Here is a 21,576-nt window from a genome sequence, read left to right as displayed (position 1 = left end):
ACATTTTTAATGTTCAATTTGCACGCTGATTATTAAATAATTAATTGATTTGTTATTTCATCATTAATTTTTTTTATATTTGGTTGTCAAATATATATTTACATAAATTTGTGTTGTTTTAAATTAAAATGGATGATATAGACCAATCAGAAATATATGATCCTTCGATAAATTCATTTAGTCAAGTTGGTTCTATTATTGATCATCCTCTGTTCTTGCAAAGTGAGATACAAGGTACGCTCTCTTTCTTAAATAATCTATTATTCAAGAATAGTAAAATAGAATTCTTATTTAGTTAGTTCTAAAAGATTTCATTGTGCTTCTGTGATGAGATATTATTCAGGCACTGTAAAATAGAAGTAGTGTTTTGTGATATATTTTTTTGAAAAAGTTTAAAGGAGTCAAGTATTTATTATATATTATATTTGTAAGTTAATGATTTATTCATTTTATGTTGAATCTATTTCATGCCATCTAATTGAGATGAAAATTTTTTTTATTGTTATGCATGTTTTTTTCGCCTTTATCTTTACCAGGTTGTCTTGATGTTGGTGATCCTAACTATGAATGTTCAATCTGTGGGGCGTGTTTCTAGTTATCATCCTGTTTTTACTGCTTGTTGCTCAAAAGGGAAAATTCAGTTACCTTATCTCTGAAAGCCCCCAGATCTGTTATATAATTTGATTAACGAACATGATAGCAAGAGTTTGTATTTCCAAAAAAATATTTGATTTTATAATAGTATGTTTGCCTTTACGTCTCTTGGTGGTAAGGTACTGGATTCATTGAATGATGGGAGTGGTCCACCGATAAACTGGTCAAAATTATCATCGGATTGAAAGTTTGCTCCCAGATCCTGGTCAGAAGCCTAAATTTGCGCAATTATATATATACGACACTCAGCATGAGATAATGCATAGGCAGGGAATCTTTTGGTATGTGCGTTTGAAATTTTGTTGTTTAGTTTTTTTATTTTATTTCCCTGACGTTTTAATGGTATCTGCATTGAAAAACAGGTTAATATCTGTCATTGCATAGTTATTTGTGTTTTATTCCCGTCATAATGCGTTATTAATCATTTTTTGACTAATAATGATGTATATATGATAATTGTATTTGTGTGGTTTTTAAATATATTTTTGTGGTTAATGTATATTTGTTTTAGGCAAACATCTGAGATAGATAGAGAATTAATAACTGAGTTATTGCAAATGATCGATACTCATAATGTCATAGCACAGTCATTTCGAAGAGTCAGAGAATTCTACCAGTGTCATCCATCCGAGATCTTCTCTTTGAAGTTGTATTCGCATAGGAAGGTTGATCGAAGAACTTACAATGCTCCCTCTTGTGATGAAGTTGCTACTTTGATTATTGGAGATTTTGATTCGTTGGATCATGGTCATGACATTATTATTCGATCTACTACTGGTCAATTGCAGCGTATCTATGAAACTCATGCTCTATATTGGCCCTTACAGTATCCGTTGTTGTTTCCATATGGCGGGGATGGTTACCAGTGAATATTCCTTATCGAGGTCAAGTTGATGGATATGTCCCTGGAAGGAGAACAAGGATTTCTCTCAGGGAATTCATATGTTTTCGTCTGCAGATTAGGGAGCAAGAAGATGGAATTATTCACAAGTGTAGGTGATTATTTCAACAATTTGTTGTTGATTGTTTCACCATGATTGAGTCCCAAAGGTTGTATGAGATTAGAATGAAGCAAAGTACAATTAGAGGAGAAGTGCTTTAAGGAATAGAGGAGGCTATGCGTCGTGGTGATGACGAAGCTTCTTCAATTGGGACACGAGTCATTTTACCTTCTTCCTTCACTGGTGGTAGACGTTATATGTTTCACTGTTGTTAGGATACGATGGCAATTTGTAAAAATTTTGGCTATCCAGATTTATTCCTCACTATTACGTGTAATCCAAATTGGCCTGAATTTCGGCGATTCACAGAGCGAGAGCGAATTCCCATCGCTGATTGTCCTGATATCTTTTCTCGTGTCTTTCATGCTAAGTTGAAATGCCTCCTAAGCGATCTCAAGAAAGGTGTGTTTTTTGGTCCACTTAGTGCAGGTATGTTACTTCTCGCTTGGCATTTCAATTTCTGTCTGTTGTCCTTGGACATGTAGTTGTTTGGCTTCTTAATGATGTTTTTGTAATTTTTAAGTATGTATACTATTGAGTTCCAAAAAAAGAGGTCTACCACATGCACACATGTTACTTTGGCTTAACGGGGAAAACAACTTACAAAGTGTTGAAATTGTTAATGAATTCATCTGTGCCAAGCTACCCAATGCCCTCAAATTTCTAGCTCTTTATAATGTCGTCACCAAGTACATGATCCATGGTCTCTGTAGTCGAATTAGACCGAGTTCTCCTTGCATGAAAGATGGTAAGTGCTCAAAATTTTATCCGAAAAGATTTGTTGACCAAACAGCTTTGATGAGGATGGCTATCCGATATATAGACGTCGTAATATGGGTGTGACAGTGAAGATCAATGATGTTGATATTGACAACAGATTTGTTGTGCCTTATAATCCATTGCTGTTAATGAAATATCAAGCTCACATAAATCTTGAGTTCTGTAACAAGTCAAATGTGATTAAGTATCTTTTTAAATATATCAATAAGGGTCCGGATCAGGTGACTGCAACTGCTGGAGAAATATATCATGTTGGTGAATCTTCTCAGGTTGTTGATGAGATCAAACAGTATTACGATTGTCGTTATTTATCACCGTCTGAATTCATGGGGAGAATTTTCGCTTATGATATTCATCATAGATAGCCATAAGTACAGAGGTTTACTTTTCACTTGCCTAACCAGCAACATGTTGTATTCGATGATGCTGATATCACTACTCATGTTTATTTGTGCAACAAATATTTGCTGACGATGTTTACGGGTTGGATGATGGCCAACAGGCAGTTCCCGGATGGACAGTCTTTAACGTATGTTGAATATCCAGGCAAATTTGTGTATTTTTTGAACAGTAGGGAGTGGAAGTCAAGACAGAAGGGATTCTCAATTGGAAGATTGAGTTTTGCTCATCCTCATCTGGTGAACGTTTCTATATGTAGATGCTTTTGAATGTGCAGAGAGGTTGTACCAATTTTCGAAGTATAAGAACCGTTAATGGTGTTACTTATGATACATTTCAAGAGGCATGTTCCTCCATGAGATTCTTGATAGATGATAAGGAGTATGTTTCTGCTATTAAGGAAGTTACTGAGGTAGCGTCCGCTGCATAGCTAAGGAGGCTTTTTGTGATGTTGTTGCTATCTGGTTCCATGGGAAGACCTCTGTCAGTTTGGGAACAAACTTGGGCTTATTTGTCTGATGATATTCTTTATCGCAAAAGACATGAGCTGCAATATCCCGGTAAGAATTTTGTTCATGATGAATTTATTATATGACAAGCAGGCACACACGCACACAGATAGTGCAGAAATGATATTATGGTGCTAATATTTATTAATTATTGTTAAACGTAGATCTAACGATGAGTCAAGACGAGTTGCAAACATTTTGTTTGTTGGAGATTGAGAAACTATTGCAGAGTAATGGAAAATCATTGAGAAATTATGATGGCATGCCGGTTCCTAATGACTCTTTAGTCTCTCAATTTAGCAATTTGATGCTGTTGCGTGAGTTGCAGTATGATACTGTTTCTTTGACTCGTGAACACGATACAAATATCTTAAAGTTAAATGAACAACAGAGGGTGGTCTACGATAGAATTATTGATTGTGTTTCGAATAAGAGGCATAGATTCTTTTTTGTGTATGGGTTTGGTGGCACTGGAAAAACTTTTTTATAGAGTTTTGTCGGCTAGATTTTGATCTGAGAAAAGATTGTTATAAACGTTACTTCTAGTGGTATTGCTTCTCTATTGTTACCTGGTGGTAAGACGGTGCATTCTATGTTCAATAATCCTGTTGAGCTGATTGAAGATATTGTTTGTCGGATTAAGAAAGATAGTGCAAAAGCTGAGGTAGTCTGATTGGCCGATTTGATTATTTGGGATGAGGCACCGATGACTAACAAATTAGCATTTGAAGCGCTTGATAGGACGTTACGTGATATAATGGTTTCGGTCTCTGATAGGAATAAATATTTACCTTTTGGTGGGAAGGTGGTCGTTCTCGATGGTAATTTCAGGCAGGTCTTGCCAGTTATTCCAAAAGGTTCTCGTGCTGAGATTGTGATGCCTTCGATTAATTCTCTTGTCCTCTAGAAATACTGTGAAGTTTTGCGTTTGCCAAAAAATATGAGGTTAACAATCGGATTGGAACAATCAACTGCTCAAATGTTAAGGTCGTTTTCAGATTGGATACTTCAAATTGGTGAAGGTCGATATGGAACAGTGGTTAATGATAAACTTTTTCTTGATATTCCTTCTGATCTAGTCATTCCTGTCTTGGAAAATCCAGTGGAAGATATTGTAAATACAATCTATCTGAATTTGGTTCAGAATTTTCGTGATCCAAGTTTTTTCCAGGATAGGGCAATTCTAGCTCTGACTGTTGACAATGTTGAAGAGATAAACAATTATATAGTTGACTTGTTGCCTGGTGAGGAGAAAAATTATCTCAGTGTTGATTCGATATGTGGTAGTGATGTCTATTCTGATGTTGATGTTGATTGGATAAATGTTGAATTCTTGAATCATATTAGGTGTTCTGGTCTACCTAATCATTCGTTGAAGTTAAAAATAGGGGTGCCTATTGTTTTGTTGAGGAATATTGATCCAGCTAGGGGTTTGTGTAATGGGACTCGACTTGTTGTGCGAGATCTAGGGACAAATGTGATCGGTGCAGATATTGTTTCTGGTAGTAATGTTGGAGATAAAGTTTTTATCACCAGAATGAATATGATTCCCAGTGATACGGTTATACCGTTTAAATTCCAATGCCGTTAATTCTCGGTTTCTCTGTCGTTTGCGATGACAATCAACAAAAGCCAGGGTCAGACATTATCAACAGTCGGTTTGTTCTTGCGTCGTCCTATGTTTTGTTATGGTCAACTTTATGTAGCTCTTTCCCGAGTTAGGAATAGAAATGGTCTTAAGATTTGACTTTGTGATGAAGGATTAATTGATGCTACTAGGACTGAAAATGTTGTATTTAAAGAAGTTTTTGATAAGATATAATGTAGTTTCTTGTTATATCTTCCAATCTTATCTGTGTAATTTATAGTTTTGTTTTGGTCTACATTTTCTTTAGAGATGGACATCTTCTTTGGGGTATGTTTAAAATCGTCTCAACCATTTTTTGTCCATTAGATGCACCATCTTTTATGAACCATTAGATTCTAAGGATATTATGAAAGAAGAGTATTCATAAGCTTTATAAATATAGAATATATTAGTATATATATACATAAATACATTTTAATACATAATATTTTAGAAATGGCAAATATAATCTTTTACTTTAAAATAAATATAAAACATATCAATACATATAATAATATTTTTCATTTATTAAAATTAATTATTATACTGTACTATTTTTAATAACATAATGTAAGAAATTAAATTATTTTATATTACTTAAAAATAATTAAATTATTTTATTTTATTAAAAAATATTTATCAATGGTTTATTTTGTAAAAAAATATGTTATTGTATAATGTCATTTTTTATTTAAATATTTGTAAACATACATTTTATTCAAAATAGTATATATAATATTAATTTAATATAATTAATTATTATACAATATTTGAAAAAACGTGTGGCATTTTGTTGTGCAATGAAAGGTAACTGCTTAAAGGGGTAATGTTTAAAACCAAGTTATTTTGTTTGGTTAGCCATGTTTTATATTCATGGAAGGAGAATTTTTTTTCCTTATCATGAAATACATAAAAAAATCTTATTTACGGTAATTTAATAGGAATATCACTTGTCACTCTCTTAGTGTTCATATAATATTACTTTGATGGTTCATATTTTCATAGTTTACTTTAATTTCTTTTTTTTTATTAAAAAATTATTCTTTAAATACAGTTATTTTATCTAATATTAAAAAGTTACTTGACTATATCTTTTTGAAAATATTAAATTTTATTAAAAAAGTTGGTTATTTACTTTTTTAAATCTAACATTGTTTTTTCCAGAAAAACAGAAACAAAATATATCGTTAATATATTAATTAAAATAAAATATGATCATTTTATTAATAAAAAATAATTATTTATCTTTTTATAGAAAAAAAAGTCAGATGATACCAATGTAAATTTGATTTTAAACTGTCATAAAAAAATTTGATTTTAATTTGAATTAGTCGATTATACTCTATCCATACAATTTTATTTTATTTTTGTTATTTTTAAAATATATATTTAAGTAATATATATTATTAGTAGGAACTTTTTTATAATGTCATATATCAATCTTCCTTGGCACCTATTTACATAATTTGTAAGAAATAAGAAAATAGAAGTTAGAATATACCTTTCTAATTTAATTTTTAATAGTTGAACACGTAAAATTTTATGCAAAAATAGTTTAATAATTACTCGTTAAGAAAAATATCATCAATCATAATTATTTTAAAATAATCATCTAGGTTGTATGTATCAATTTTTCTTGGTGTCTTCCGTCTTTTATTTTTTTATTATTATTTTGGTTTTAATATTTAGGCCAAATTCTAATTTGATGTCTAATATTTTAAATATTTTATTTTAGTTTAAAATGATTTTTGACGAGTTTAATATTATTTCACTCTTAAATTTGATACAAATTCTTTGTATTAGAAAAGCATAATAACCAAAAGTTTTTTGTAATGCTTTTTTTTTCTGTACAAGATATCTCAAACAACTAACCATCAATCATCAGTACTCCAAAATCAACTAAATTTTTAGAACTCTGGGCAACCTGGTAGTTCCTGTAATATGATGTGATTTCATATTCGGTGTGAAGAGCTCTTCGTGTTTCAGGTCCGCAGACATCCAAGGTGTACGTTCTCCTCTGTGGCTTCTCCTCATGAAGGGTGCAGCTGTTCCTCTTTGCTTTCGCCGTCAGCTATCTTTTCTCGCGATTCCTTGACGGAAGTTCTCTTTTTCATATATTTTGTTTTTATGTATTTCATATTTAATTGTTTCAAAATAAAAGATTCTATTACTATTTAAAAGATTTTGTATTATAGTATTGTTATTTAAATTATTTAATTATGCACTAAAATGTTATGTATTTATTAGAGTCTATCAATGTTCTTCTTTTATATTCACCTTTGATTTTTTTTTTTTTACTTAAAACGTATCTCTTTTAACAGATAAACCAAAATTTTATTTCTTAAAAAAATCAATTCAAATTATTTTTTTAATACATTAAATTTGCATAAAATTAAAAAATTAAATATGTAAAATTTTTGATAATTTTTTTTAATATGAGTCTAAAAACACTTGGTTGCAGAATTTTGTTGTTATTAATATAATCATCTCAATTAAACCATAAACTTAATTAAAGTGAGGTTATTCTAATTTTTTTCAACAAATTCATCACTTTCAGTTGATTAGGGATCCTAAAAGACGTTACGACCTCACCCCATCTCCTCTATCCCTAAGACTCTAACCCAATCGCCATCCGACGCTCCATGTCCGCACCCCCATGCTTAGTTAAGGCTTCGGCTTCTCTCCTCGGCTTTGGCCACATGCACAGAAGCTTTGGGTATCTCTGCGATTCCATTCGATCCCACCATGAGGGCCCTCTCCTATTCGTCGCGTCTGTCCTTTCTCCCCAACGTGCCTCTATCTCTCTGTCTCTATCATACCTCATTCTCCATGTCGATTTCTCCGTTTTGCATAGCACACATTGCCACCGGCTTTCAAGAGGTATGTGTGGGCTATGGTTCCATTCTCTTGCTTTTCAATCACTTCGTCGATTCCTTCTCTAGTTTCAATTATTTTTGTGTTAATTGTTACTTGTCTCTGAATTCATCCTTTATTTTTGAATTTTTTGGTTTCTGAGTTAATCATCGTGATTGTTACTTGTTTTTGTAAATCAATGGTTCTCTCCTATGTTTGTACTCTTGCTGTTTGTGTGAAATAACTTTCTTCTTCGGGGGTTTGCTCATTATAAATTATATAATTTTCTTTGTGCTGTTGGACTGAAGTTAACTGTAGTGGTAGGTATAGTTCACTGATAAAATTTTGTTTTTGCTTTATTGTGAATTTTCAAATCAACTATATGTGTTAGGTATTTGGTAATTTGGAAGGGGCCTCTTTCCATACTATTTTTACTCTTTTCCCATGAGTATTTGGTTACTTGTGATATCTTCCTAAATGATTTTTGTACCCATATCAATCTATATATGTCTATTAGTCTATCTCTGTTCCATATGTGAAGCTTACATTGTAAGCTTTAGCATTTGTTAACTTCAGGAGTTTATAACTCCAACTTATCTGTTTATCTTCTCATCTTAGTTCTGAATTTTTCTCTCTATATTTTCTGCTGTTGGTGTTCTTATTCTATATATGTTGGGAATAAATAACCATGTTGATCTGTTGGAGAAAATCACTCCATGGAGAGAATCATAGAAAGTGCAAGTTAAAGTTGTGAAGTTGTGGTACCACAAGAATCCTGCTTTGCATCATTCTCAAAATTTGTTGCATATGCTCTTAATGGATGAGAAGGTCAGTTTTAGTTGATGTTAAGATTTCTTTAAGCTATTGCAACCTTTTTTTAAATATGCAGAGGGAATTTTTTTGTGTTGCACAGTGATATATTTTTGTTGTTTTCTTTTTTTAGTCAAATGTTTTTATGGTGTTTGGATACCTAAATAAGTTAAATAACTCCAAGTATGAAGCATTTTTTTCAACTGCAGTTACACAAGATCCAAGCAACCATTAGAGATCAGCTTATACCAAATTTTGCTGCGTCTCTAACTGAAGGATAGGTGTACTTGATGACCCATTTTACGGTTGTACCAAACACTGGTTTGAACATAGTGACGAAACATCGGTTCAGACTTTTGTTCCAATACATGACCTCTGTTGTTTCTGTGGTATCTGTAAGGATACCTCATTTGGGTTTGTGTTTTACATCAATAAATGAAATTGACCAAAGGACAAAGGACAACGATTTTCCCATTGGTTCGTACAACTTTCTTGCTTTTCCTGCTTAGAAACATAGTATTATGTTTTAAAAAATGTGATTTCTGATTCAAATTTGTATATGTTTCAATCTAATTATTAGACATTGTTGGGATCATTACTGGTGTTCGAAAAGAAAGAGATGTAGCATCATATGGGAAGATGATCAAGGCAGTTGTGCTCGAAGTTTTTTCTGATGGGTATTGTGTCTCTCATTTTCTCCCATATTATTAGTTATCTTCTATTAATTCTATTTTTTTATTTGTTCCAACCTTTATGTTTGTAACACTAAATATACAGTTAGATTCTTTTGATCTTTTGAAACTTATTTGTTCAGCAAAAAGGTACAATGCAATGTGTTTGGAAATTCTTGTGATCTGTTGGAATATGATAAGTTGCAAAAATATCCAAGATCTCCCCTGATTGTTCTCGAGTCTTAAAATCAAAGCAATTGAAGATTAGTTTGAGACATATTCAGTGAATTTTTACTCTAATAGTTACTTTTCTGTTTTTTGACCTTTTAATTTAGATATGGATTAAGTTTAATAGAATATGATTCTTGCATGCAGGTGGGGTAATCTTGCAGAATGTGATGAATGTCTCTAGGTCATTCATTAATCTTGACATTTCTGAGTCTGTTGAGTTCCTGAGCAGGTTAATTGTCATAAAAAAAGTGTTAAGCTAGAACCTGCTATGCTTATTTTGTTGGTATTTGTGTATATGTTTTGTATTATGAACATTAGTTATTGTATCTTGCATGTAGATTTAGTGTTGGCAGTTATGGATTCTCAAGACTTGTGAGCAATGAGCTTGGATACTTAGTTTCTAAAGTTGATTGTGATTATTTCAATTCGAAAGAGATCAGTAATATTCAAGATCTTTGTGCAGATAACGGGGTACTATTTAAGATTCACAAGCTCTCCATTTAATATTTAAACTTCAATTTATTAAACATGTGTGTCGGTTTTCATAATCTGGTTTGTTGATCATTTCTATAGTATATCATTGTTTTTAAAATTTTACAGGATGGTCATTACTTCGTTATTGGGATAATTAAGGAAGTTATGGATGAACCAGATTGGTGGTACTACTCATGTGTATGTGGTCATGCCGTTGTCGAGCATGAGGATCTCTACCTTTGTGATGCTTGTGGTTCATGTATTGAACATGTTATGGTCAAGTAAGGTTCATATGTAACTCTATTATGGAATAGATTAAGTATCAATCTTTTGGATTTTTTGTTAGTTCTTTGTTATGCACATCTCTGTGTGTTGTTAAACAGATTTCTTATTCTTGGTTGTTAATTGTGTTAGATATAGGATTCGGGTAAAGATTGACCATGGTGGGTGTGCTGTTTTGTTTTTTCTGTTTGATAATGCGGCAACAAAACTATTTAGAAAAACCTGTTCTGAAGCATTTCTCAGGATAGAAGAAGAATTTCCTGTTGATCCTAATGTGTTTGCAGTATGAACTCTTTCATAGCAAACCTCATTTAATGTTTATTAAATTTTTTTTGTGTTCAAGTTTCTTGATTTTTTTATCTTGATCTCCGAAGGTCCGTCGGTGATATTCTCCACATATGTTTGATGATGTTGTTGGAGAGGAGAAAATTTTCAAGGTTGAAATCAATTCTGCAGTTGATCGAGATGACTCTGGGTGTTTTAAAATTGTAAATGTCTTTAGTGGTGATCTGAAACCAACTACAACCGATGATTGTATCAATGTATGGTTCCTTACTCTATGTTAGAACATGTTCATGCAAGTTTTTTTTTAATTTTGTTTTTTTTCTCAATCAATGCATTCGATACATATTCTAACCAAATTATCCCAGGCAAGGCTTCACGGTCCCATTTTTTTTACCAATCTATGATGCCTATTTGCAGTATGCAACTCGGGAAGATTATAAGACTCAAGTAGTGTGTGATAATTCTATTCAATCAGAAACTATTGAAGATATTATTACTGATCTTATTTCACCCAATCGCTGCTACTCTGATGCTGAGAATGTATATTTTTTTCCTCATTTGCGATAAAATCTCTTAGATCATTCGTTTTTGTTATTCTTGTTATATCATATGCTGAAAAGTTAGTAATTGATAGTTTTCTAAATTATTTAAAATTTGAAATGTTGTAATAATTTTTTCTTTGCTGGCAGGGTGGTTTCGTTTTTATTCTGGGAACTATATCATCTGTTTTGAAGAATCATAAGTGGTGGTTCTCAACTTGTTTATGTGGTTCTCTTGTGTTAGCTAATAAACAAATTTTATCATGTGATCTAGGTTAGCTTCAATACATTGATGCTGTCCCAAAGTGTTTTGTTCTTTAATTTTATTCTGTTTTGGTAACTAACTATTATTTCAATGTTAACTCAAATTTTCCTTGTTTTCTATGGGTTTTCAAGATTCTGCTTGAAGATTGTAGTGTCTCATGCAAATGGCAACAATATATTTGTTCTTAAAGATCGTGAGGTCATGCAAATAATAAAGACAAGATGCTCGAGCTTTTTGGATAATCACCCAGAGTTGAATCAGGTTGTCATCCAATTGTGGTTTTAATTAGTATATAGATATAGATATAGTTAGTTTGTATCTTTTGACATTTCTAAGGAAAACGTAAATTATTATTATGCTATTTGTTAATTATTTTGTTTTTTTAGGGATCTTATTGCAAAGTTATTCCATTGAAACTCATTTCAAGTCTTTTGCACAAAAAAGTTGTATTCATGGTTGATGCTAGGCCTATGGGTTATGAGATGAATCGATCTGTGTATATTGTTCAACAAATTTTGGATGATGCCCCTGTTATTAATGTTTTTGAGGCTGCTGCTGAGATGAATGAGCATAAGGTTTGGTTGTATAGTTTTTATAATTTGTTCAATTATTAGTATTTAAAAATATCAATAACTGAGAGGATTTCAATTTTGTTCAGATTCATGTTCTGGTTGATTCTATGCTTGAAGTTGAAGATGCTTTCAGCCAATGTGAAAGCGATCATGAGGCTATGGAGGATTTGCATGCTTTTTAGTTTAATATGTTCACATACTATTTTAAATTGTTGTTGTGGAGGATCTACATACTTTTTAGTTTAATATGTTCAGATACTACTTTAAATTGTTGTTTGAATGTAATACAATGTTAGTGTGTTTTGAATTCTAATGTGGATATAACTATGATATTTATGTATTTAATAAAATTTCTTTTTAATTACAACAAAAAAATATGCATTTATTTTACCAATTTCAAATAAACTGGTGCAATAATTAATTAATTATTAATCATTATTCAAAAAAAAAGAAAAAATGATAATCGGCGAAAAAAATATAGATTCTGGTTAATAAAATGGTATTCATTACCATTTTTAAATGTATTCAAGCTAAGGTTAAATTTAATTGTTATTAAAACATATATATATATATATCTTCTCAGTTTTTTTAATTTTCTTTTATGGCAAAAAAATTGTCAATTTAAGGGTGCCATACTCCCATTAACACATAACTCATCTTCCTTTTCTTCACTTTCTTCATTTACGAGTCCCTTCCTCTCTTTTTCTTTCTTACTTTGAAACCCGATTTCATTTGCGTCACTTCAAGGATCACTCGCTCGCACTCGTCTTCTCCAGATTCAGAAAGCCAAGTCCCCAGATCTCGGAACTCTTCTCTTGAGGTCATCGATTTTGTTTGTTGGTTGTGTGATTCAAAGAGAGTCGCCATGGATGCTGTTCATCAATCAGGGGGCTTCTCTCTCTTTCAAATATCCCAAAAACAGGTTTTTACACTTGTCACAAGGCTTGAAGCACATTACCTAACCTTTATCATGGGTTATTATTCCCCAAATGATTAATGGGTTTCCCGCAGAATCTAACATTTATCATGGGTTTTCCAAAAATGAAAAAAATTTGCTCCTTTGCAAAGCTGAGGCTGCTTCTTCTGTTGCTGATGGGTTTCCCAAAGGCTTGATGAGTCTGATTGTATCTACTAGTTGAGGACTGGATTCTGTGGCTATGGTTCCCGCTGCGTTTCAACCATCCCCATGACCGTGCCACGGTAAAATTTATTGTTCGTTTGATTTTTAAGTTTGTGGAGGGTTTTTTGGTGTGTTATTTTTGCGCTTGATGTGATCATCGATTTTTCTTAGTGTAGTTTGATTTGATATTGGGTATGATCAGTGTGATAGTGTGGAATATTTAGTATTGGTTTATTTTGCTTTAATTGATGTGTTGCTGATTTTTTTCTTTGTGATAATTATTAACAGGGGATGTTGCTTTTGTTTGGTTAATTATTCATGGTTGTACTTTGGATCTGTTAGTTGATTTTGTACATCCTCTAATTCAGTGCTACTTTGGTTTCATTTTCTAGGTTTAATTGATTCGTTTGGATAAAATATTTTTGCTGTTCTTTATCTGAGTTAATTTTCTTGGTTTCTTATTGTTGTCTTCTTGATTTAATGATTGGGCTCAAGAGTTGATTAATTTTATTAATATTTTGATGTTATTAATAGAGATGGATTGCTAATTGTTGGTTTTTGAGTAAACTATGGTTAACTATTATTAATGTCCAAACCTAACTTCCTTTTATTGAGTGGTGTTTCTTTGATTTCTTTTTAAGCAAAGAGGTGAACATCAAACTGTTGAACGCTGGCTATCTGTTCATATTTATCAATTTTCAGTTTCAATAATGCAATCTATGTTTATGATTGCCAATAAGTTGACATGTCTTCTATTTCCCCAGTCATACTTATTGGGAATAGTATTATTATATAGTCAAAGATAGGATCAATCAGTAGGTTTGGTTTCTTTATAGATAGATAGATAGATGTATATAGATTCATAGATAGGTTGATATGACATAGCTATATTATATAGAGATATGAGTATATCTAATTTAACTACCTATGGACACATTGAATGTCATATGTCAATCAATCAATCAATCTAGCCAAGGAGTTCAACAGAAACGTATTCTACAAGCTTTTCCTTACAAACTTGCTCATTTCTCTGCTATAAGTAGTAATGAGGTGATGGAGTATTGTGGAGATTTTTCAAGAGCTATCACTTGTTCCTTACTTGCCTTTTTTCCCTTGCATTCCCTTCCATTGAGATAAGACTGAAATCCCACACAGTTTTCTCTTGCCGAGATTTTATTTTTTGTTTTTTTCATCCACATTCTTTCATCTTTACTATTTAATGATAAGATGAGTTTTACTATTGATGCTCTTCAGAAAATCTCTCCATGGAAGGAAGGTTGGAGTATTGAGGCTAAGATATTGACCATTTGGGAAGATGCTAATATTGTTAATGAAAATATGCAGAAGCTCTTACATATGGTCTTGATGGATAAGTAGGTGTGTGTGTGTGTGTGTGTGTGTGTGTGTGTGTGTGTGTGTGTGTGTGTGTGTGTGTGTGTGTGTGTGTGTGTGTGTGTGTGTGTGTGTGTGTATGTATATTTTCTATCAAAAACTCACTTTTTAGTTAACTAAATTCTGTATTTTAAAATTATGTATGTGATAAGTTTTAGCATGTAATATGTCATGGTATGATATTTAGAAATGCTCAGATGATTTTTTTCTCTTTTTTAATTTCCAGCACCACAAGGTCTAAGCAACTGTTGAGGATGATTTGATCACAACTTTTATTCATTAGTTAAAAGAAGGAGACGTATTCATTATTTCCGACTTCAAAGTGATACCTAATGATGGATTGGTCAGGGTTACAAGACATCGGTTTTGCATCCTTTTCAAGTGTAGCACCTCTGTTGTTGCAGCTGCAAGTAGAGTCATACCTAATCCTAGTTTAAGTCTGACTTCTATGGACGAGATTCTTCAAAAGCGCACTGATTATGAGTACTTAATAGGTAAGTTTCGCTTTTTCAAATTTAACCCGGTATAAAGGTGTTTTAAATTGAGATTGATAACAACTCAAGGAAATGTCTCGTGGTATTGTATTCGACGGTTTAATATTTTCTGCTATAATTTAACTAAATAGATTTTGTTAGGGTCCTGTGCGGATTGAAAAGAAAAATGGATGTTGAGTGTAATGGAAAGATATTGAAAGTTATCATCCTTGAAGTTTTTGTTGATGGGTATCCATTGCCTTTCTGTTTTTTATCCTTTTTTTAAATTATGTTATGCCTGTTTTTCATGTTTTTTTTATTACTGTTAAATTATTCTATTGTTCTCGCTCATTTATTATAATCATTACCCAGGAAGAAAATCCCCTGCAATCTTGTTGGTGACTGTTCTGCTCTTATAGACATCAATAGTTTGAAAAAGTATTAGAGACCACCCGTTCTTATTTTGCAATCTTTCAAGATCAAAGTCAATGGAGGTGAAAAGTTGTCCATGTTGCACACATGTCTCAGTTTGATTTGTTTATATATTTTTGTTTACCAATGAATTGTTTCTTTATGAATTAATTTCTTCTTATTGTCTTTTGCGATTTGTAGATAAAGTTAGTCTCCAAAATATGATCAATGTTTCTCGGGTTTCAATCAACCCTAATATGCAGGAAACTATGAATTTTCTGAATCAGTTAGTTGGATTCAATTCTCCTTAAATTTTTCCCTCTAAACTGAAAATTTCTGCCTTTCTCTCTATTGCTCACTCACTCACACACACACACACACACATTCTCTCTCTCTCTCCCTCTCTCTCTCTAGCTATCTTCCTGAAATTCTTTTATCCTAATATTAATTTTCTTTTTTCATAGATACCGTATTGCAAGCCACCATTTCAGTAGACTCTGTAGTAATGAGATTGAAGATTTAGTATCTGTAATTGATGATGAATCTTTTGATTGAAAGCTAATACAGACTATTGCTAATCTTAAGGGAAACAATGAGGTGTGTACTATTAGGTTTTTAACATCTTTTAGTGCTATGTAAGAAGTACTGATGTTAATTGATTTTTGCATATTGTAGACATGCTTTGTCTATTCAATTCATAAATTTTTTGTTTTAATAGGATGGACAATTCTTTGTGGTTGGAAAAATTAAAGAGATTGTTGAAGATCCAGAGTGGTGGGTATTTTCTTGTGTTTGTCGTCATCCAATTGTAGGTGATGATAATGTGTTTCATTGTCAGCTGTGCAACAGAGAGGTCCAGCATTTTATGATAAGGTAAAACCATGTTATGATTTAGAAATTTTCTTTCATCTGTTCTGATTCAATAATATAAGTAAGCTTCATGTATCAGCCTCTTCTGAGACTGACAAATAGATTAATCTGATATTTACTTTCTTGGTCATAGTTACAGGATTAAGATACTTGTTGAAGACGGGACTTCTTGTGGAATGTTTGTCTTGTTAGATAGTGCAGCCACTAAGCTATTAGGGAGAACCTGTTCTGATGTGTTTTTGTTGTTAGAAGATGAAATGGATGTATGGTTAATGCTCTTAAATTTTATTGTTGTATACTCTATCAATAACTATTTCTTATTCTTCAATTTCGTCCATTAATTAGTGATCACTTTTCAATATCTATGACGGAAAATTGAGCACCAATACTGTCCACATTTTTTTCATCAACTCATTGGGAAAGAGATTGTTTTCAAAGTTCAAGCAAAGAGGATTAACACTCCGGGTTATTGCGGTACCTTTAAAGTCATCAATGTCATTAGTGATGCACGTTTTTTCAACAAACTTCAGGTTGATCAGTTCATCAAGGTGAGAACTCTTTCTTAATGTTATATATGAAGTGGAGGAATCATTTTTAGATATACTTTATTGATCCGCAGTTTCTAATTCTTAGGCTATTGTTTTAAATGATGTCCTTTACACGCCAACATGATTTTGCCTCATACTTTAAAAAGTTGGTTGCGTTTTATAATTCATGTTTTCCTTTCAAATTTTAAGCATGTTACTTCTGATTCGGCCTTTAGCCCGATATTTGAAGACTTCTCTCCGTATGGACAGCTTGGAAATGATGACAACCAAGTCATCTCTGGTGTTCCAATACAAGTGCATACAATTAAAGAGATGCTTGCTGACATTCTTTGTGCTAAAATATATGCTTCGACATCAAAAAATATTAGTATTATGTTTATGTTTTCAACCATGTCAACTGTGTTTCAGCATGCGTAGAATGATAAAAATATGTATGATAATATACGAATTACTGTTTGTGTACAGGATCAGATTTATTTTTTGATCGGTGAGATTATTGATGTGCTGAAACATAAAAAATGGTGGTACTACTGCTGTTTATGTAATGCAACCGTCTGTCATGTTGGGAATGTGTTTTATTGTTATCTGTATAGAGTTGAGTGTATTGATGCCATACGAAGGTATCTATTTTGTCTCCCGGAGTTGTTGGTATCAGTTTTCTGTTTCCTTTATTGCATCTTCTGCACATGTTTCTCAGTGTATATCATTCATTTGTTTAAATTATTTAGGTATCACATCAAAATTGTTGTTTTCCATTCAAATGGTTGCAATATCTTTATACTTCAGGATGATGAGGTGATGCAAATAGTCAAAAAGAGTTGTTCAGACTTTTTGATAGACGAAAGAAATTCTTCCCAAGTAATCATTTTGGTTTAAATTTGATTTAATTATCCTTCTTTTCTGTTTAGTATTTACGGTTCAGGTATGTGAATTTTGGAAATGGACCTTTTCTTTCTTTTTTTCTTAGTCAACGGATGATTACACTGTTCCGAATAGCATGATTTCTCAGTTGATGAACAAGAAGATTGTCTTCATAGTAGATCCTAGACCCGTTGGATATGAATTGAATACATCTCTTCACATTGTTTGTGCAATATATGATGATATTGATATCGTGAAGTTTTTGGAGGACTCCACCCATGATAATCAACAGCAGGTGATAAGATTATTATGTGAGTCTGATCTTGAGTTAGTCCACTTTGTTTCTAATCAGTTCAACTTGAATTGGCTATATTGTTTTGTGTTTTCCATGTGTCATGTGCTAAGAGTTACTGATGTTATTCCTCTCTTGTTCGATTTAGAAATTTGATCTGGATCCCTTTGTTCCTCATTTTCCTTTCGAATTTAAGAATCCAGTTTAGTTTCAGTCCAATGCAAGCATTCAATGTTCGTCGAACTCAAGTCCTCGAGTGTGTCAGGCTTCACCGATTTCTGTTCTCAACTGGAATTGTTGGGTATTTCTTGACCTAATGGACTTTGATTATTTATCTCTTAGTAAACTACGTAAACAGTAATACATATATGCATACATGTATATCGCTTAAATCTTTTTCTTTATCTGTTTTATTAGTCTTCAAAGTTTGATCATACCTGATTTCTTTCTCATCTTATTTTTTTTGCTTCTGCATTCCTTGTTCTTATATTTTGCTGTGTTCTCTGTAGACTGTTAACCATGATTTTCATGCAAGAATTTCGTCCTCACAAGGTTCCAATTTATTTGGAAATCATCAGCCTCTCACTATTAGGGAAGAGTTTCGGAGTGCCTTTGGACAATGTGAAAATACTGTCGAGGATGTTGAAAGAATGGATGAGTGTAGTAGCTAATCACTTGTTACATTACAATATATATAGATATCTATAATATAATTCCAAGTCTGTAAAAAATTGTCAGAAGTTTACTTAGTTGTGTTAAGTAGTTGGAAAATTGGTAAAGTATGTTGTCAACAGATCTATTTTGGTATGTAATATCAACTCATTTCCGGAGTTGTGATGCTTATGAAACTTATTATTCTCTTTCGTATACTTAAATTTCTATGTGTGAGTATGTTTCTCTGTATTTTTTAATAAAGCATGGTTATTATATATAGACATGTGCTTTGTTTGGTATATATATATATATATATATATATATATATATATATATATATATTGTTTTCTTACAACTTATTAAAATGTATGCAATAATTTAAATAATGAACTCCAAAATCATTTAAAAAATGTATTTTTTTCAAGCGTGTTATAATTTGTCTTTATTTTTGCTTCTCTTTTTTATATTAAGAAAGTTACTTTTTACTGTTAATAGGATATAAATTGAAACATTTTAAATAATTATCACTTTTACATATGTTATTTGAATAAGTTTTAAAAAAGAAAAAACATATTTTTGAAAACAAGGTATGTAGGTTCAGCCCAGATATTTTGATAACAGACAAAATTCCCTAAAAATAGTAAAAAATAAATTTATTTGAATAAATATTAAATAAAATAAGTTTCAATTTTTTTCTTCCTAATATTATAGTAGATTTAGAATTATAGTTTGTTTTGGATCTATTCTGCGGTACAAGAGCATTGAATGTTTGAAGCCTATTGGAAAACATTCACTTCTCGGTGCCAGTGGAAAAATAAGTGATTTTCAGGATATTCTATGCTACCTTGATGAACTTATGTGAGCATTTTTTTTCCCAAAGCAAAAATAGTTATGCAGTATTGACGTGGTAGAAATTGGCGAGTTAAGAATTTATTAATAGGGACACGTTGTAAGTACAGTCCTTAACCAGCCAAAAATCCGCTTATCAATTTAAAAGGGGTTGTCACAATATTGAAAATTAAATTACTGGGAGTATGAATCCCAGGTCGTCTCCCAACGAGTTGCAGAGAGATATGCTATTTCATCAATCGGGTATTTTCAAAAATGGTTGAGTTGATAGACAGAAATTTAAATTAGAGAATTTAATTAATTTTAAATAAAAGCCTTGACTGCGGGTAGATTAGTTGGAAGCCCTATTCTTGTTGAAATACTCTCAAGATTAATTAATAATTGGAAGTTACTTTGCTTAGTTAACCCTCACTAGGTAAAGGAAAGTCAAGCAAGTTAGAAATCTGTTTCTAATCATAAGTCCTAATCCTCTCCCTTGGGAAGGATTAGAGTTAATGATTAGAGGGTGATTCAACAATAAATCCAATTATAATTTCTCTCTTGAGTAGCTCAACTCAAGCGTTCCTTTCAATCATCCCCAATCAAGTCATGGGACTACTCACTCATCATAATTATAAGTTCCACAGAATTAATGGTAAAAATAAAAGAAGACATGATAAATAATAATAAAAGGATTAATTGAAAATAAAAATAGTCTATATTAATAACTTGTAGAAATAATCCAATGTCAACTCTAGAGGGATTAAGAATATGGAAGAATAAATGTAAAAAGTAAATAACAAAAATAAGATGACTAGTACCGGAGGTAGACTCTTCTCAAAAGCTAAAGCCAAAATCTTCCAATCCTAATTGTGAATGCTCAAGTGGGTGAAAAACCTAGGGGAGGAGTAAATCCAGATCTAAAACTAAAAATTATGCAGAATGAATTGTGTCTCTCATTTCTGCATGTTCCCTGACTCTAATCTGTAATTCCGGGCCGAAAACTGGGTTGAAATCCGGCCAGAAACTCTGCCAGCGACTTCTGAAATTCTGCAGATCGCGCACGTCACGCAGACGCGTCATTCGGCGTTTTGCTTTTCCATGCGGGCGCATCGTCCATGCCTCCGCGTCACTTCTATTTTTTCAATCCGCGCATCAGCGTCACTCATGCGGTCGCGTCACTGTGATTTTCTCTCTTCCGCGCGGTCGCGTCGCTGACGCGTACGCGTCACTTCTCGCTAGTCATCTCCTCAATTTCTTGTATTCCTTCCATTTTTGCAAGCTTCCTTCCCAATCTCCCATTCATTCATGCCCTATAAAGCCTGAAACACTTAACACACAAATCACGGCATCGAATGGAATAAAGGAGGATTAAAATACCTAATTAAAAGTCTCCAGGAAGTAAGTTTTCAATCATGTAATAATTTTAGGAAGAAAATATAAATGCATGCTAATTATATGAATAAGTGGGTAAAGACCATGATAAAACCACCCAATTAAACACATTGTAAACTATAAAATAGTGGTTTATCAACCTCCCCACACTTAAACATTAGCATGTCCTCATGCTTAGTTGAAGGGGATAGAATAAATGAGTAGGAACATGTAAGAACTCATGCAATGCAATGCAACCTATACATGTGAATGCAACTATATGATTCTTGTCCACTTGATCAAGAATAAATAAGTTCTTCAAACAATTATAAATCAAGTTTCACTAATTCAATTCTCATTCAGTAAGAACAGATAAAGATGCAAGAAGGTAGCTCATGAAAGCGGGGAACATACAATTTTAAGCATTGAACCCTCACTGATGATGTATGTATATTCTAATCTCTTCAGTGTATAGGGTAATCACTCTATCCTTCTCTAATCATGGTCCCTAAATTTTGTTCTTCTCCTAACCAATCAACAACATTTAATATACCAATGCAACATCATGAGGTCTTTTCAAGGTTGTAATGGGGCCAAGGTAAAGGTAAGGATACATATATGGTTAAGTGAGCTTATAAATTAAATCTTTAATTAACCCAAGCTTTAACATAACCTATATATATTTTATATAACCTTGGAGTTCATACCTAGCTGCCCAAAATTCTTTCACATTCCGTACTCATGTATCAACTTTTTATTTTAATTTTATCATACATGCATTGATCTTTGGATTCTTAATTC

General features: G+C 32.2%; 1 protein-coding gene across 1 annotated transcript; it reads left to right on the top strand.

The window, feature by feature from the left end:
- Positions 1-1,876: 1,876 nt before the first annotated feature.
- On the top strand, positions 1,877-3,264 carry LOC140183343 (uncharacterized). The gene is made up of 4 exons (XM_072231752.1): positions 1,877-2,084; positions 2,179-2,403; positions 2,502-2,704; positions 3,094-3,264. Exons 1-4 carry the CDS (start codon positions 1,877-1,879, stop codon positions 3,262-3,264), a joined length of 807 nt encoding a protein of 268 aa, XP_072087853.1.
- The last annotated feature ends 18,312 nt before the right edge of the window (positions 3,265-21,576 follow it).

This window comes from Arachis hypogaea, chromosome 3 (genome assembly GCF_003086295.3).
Source record: "Arachis hypogaea cultivar Tifrunner chromosome 3, arahy.Tifrunner.gnm2.J5K5, whole genome shotgun sequence".
In the NCBI taxonomy this organism is placed as follows: Eukaryota; Viridiplantae; Streptophyta; class Magnoliopsida; order Fabales; family Fabaceae; genus Arachis; species Arachis hypogaea.
The sequence above is the reverse complement of the archived record's forward strand: the minus strand, read 5'-3'. Positions and strand labels throughout refer to the sequence as shown.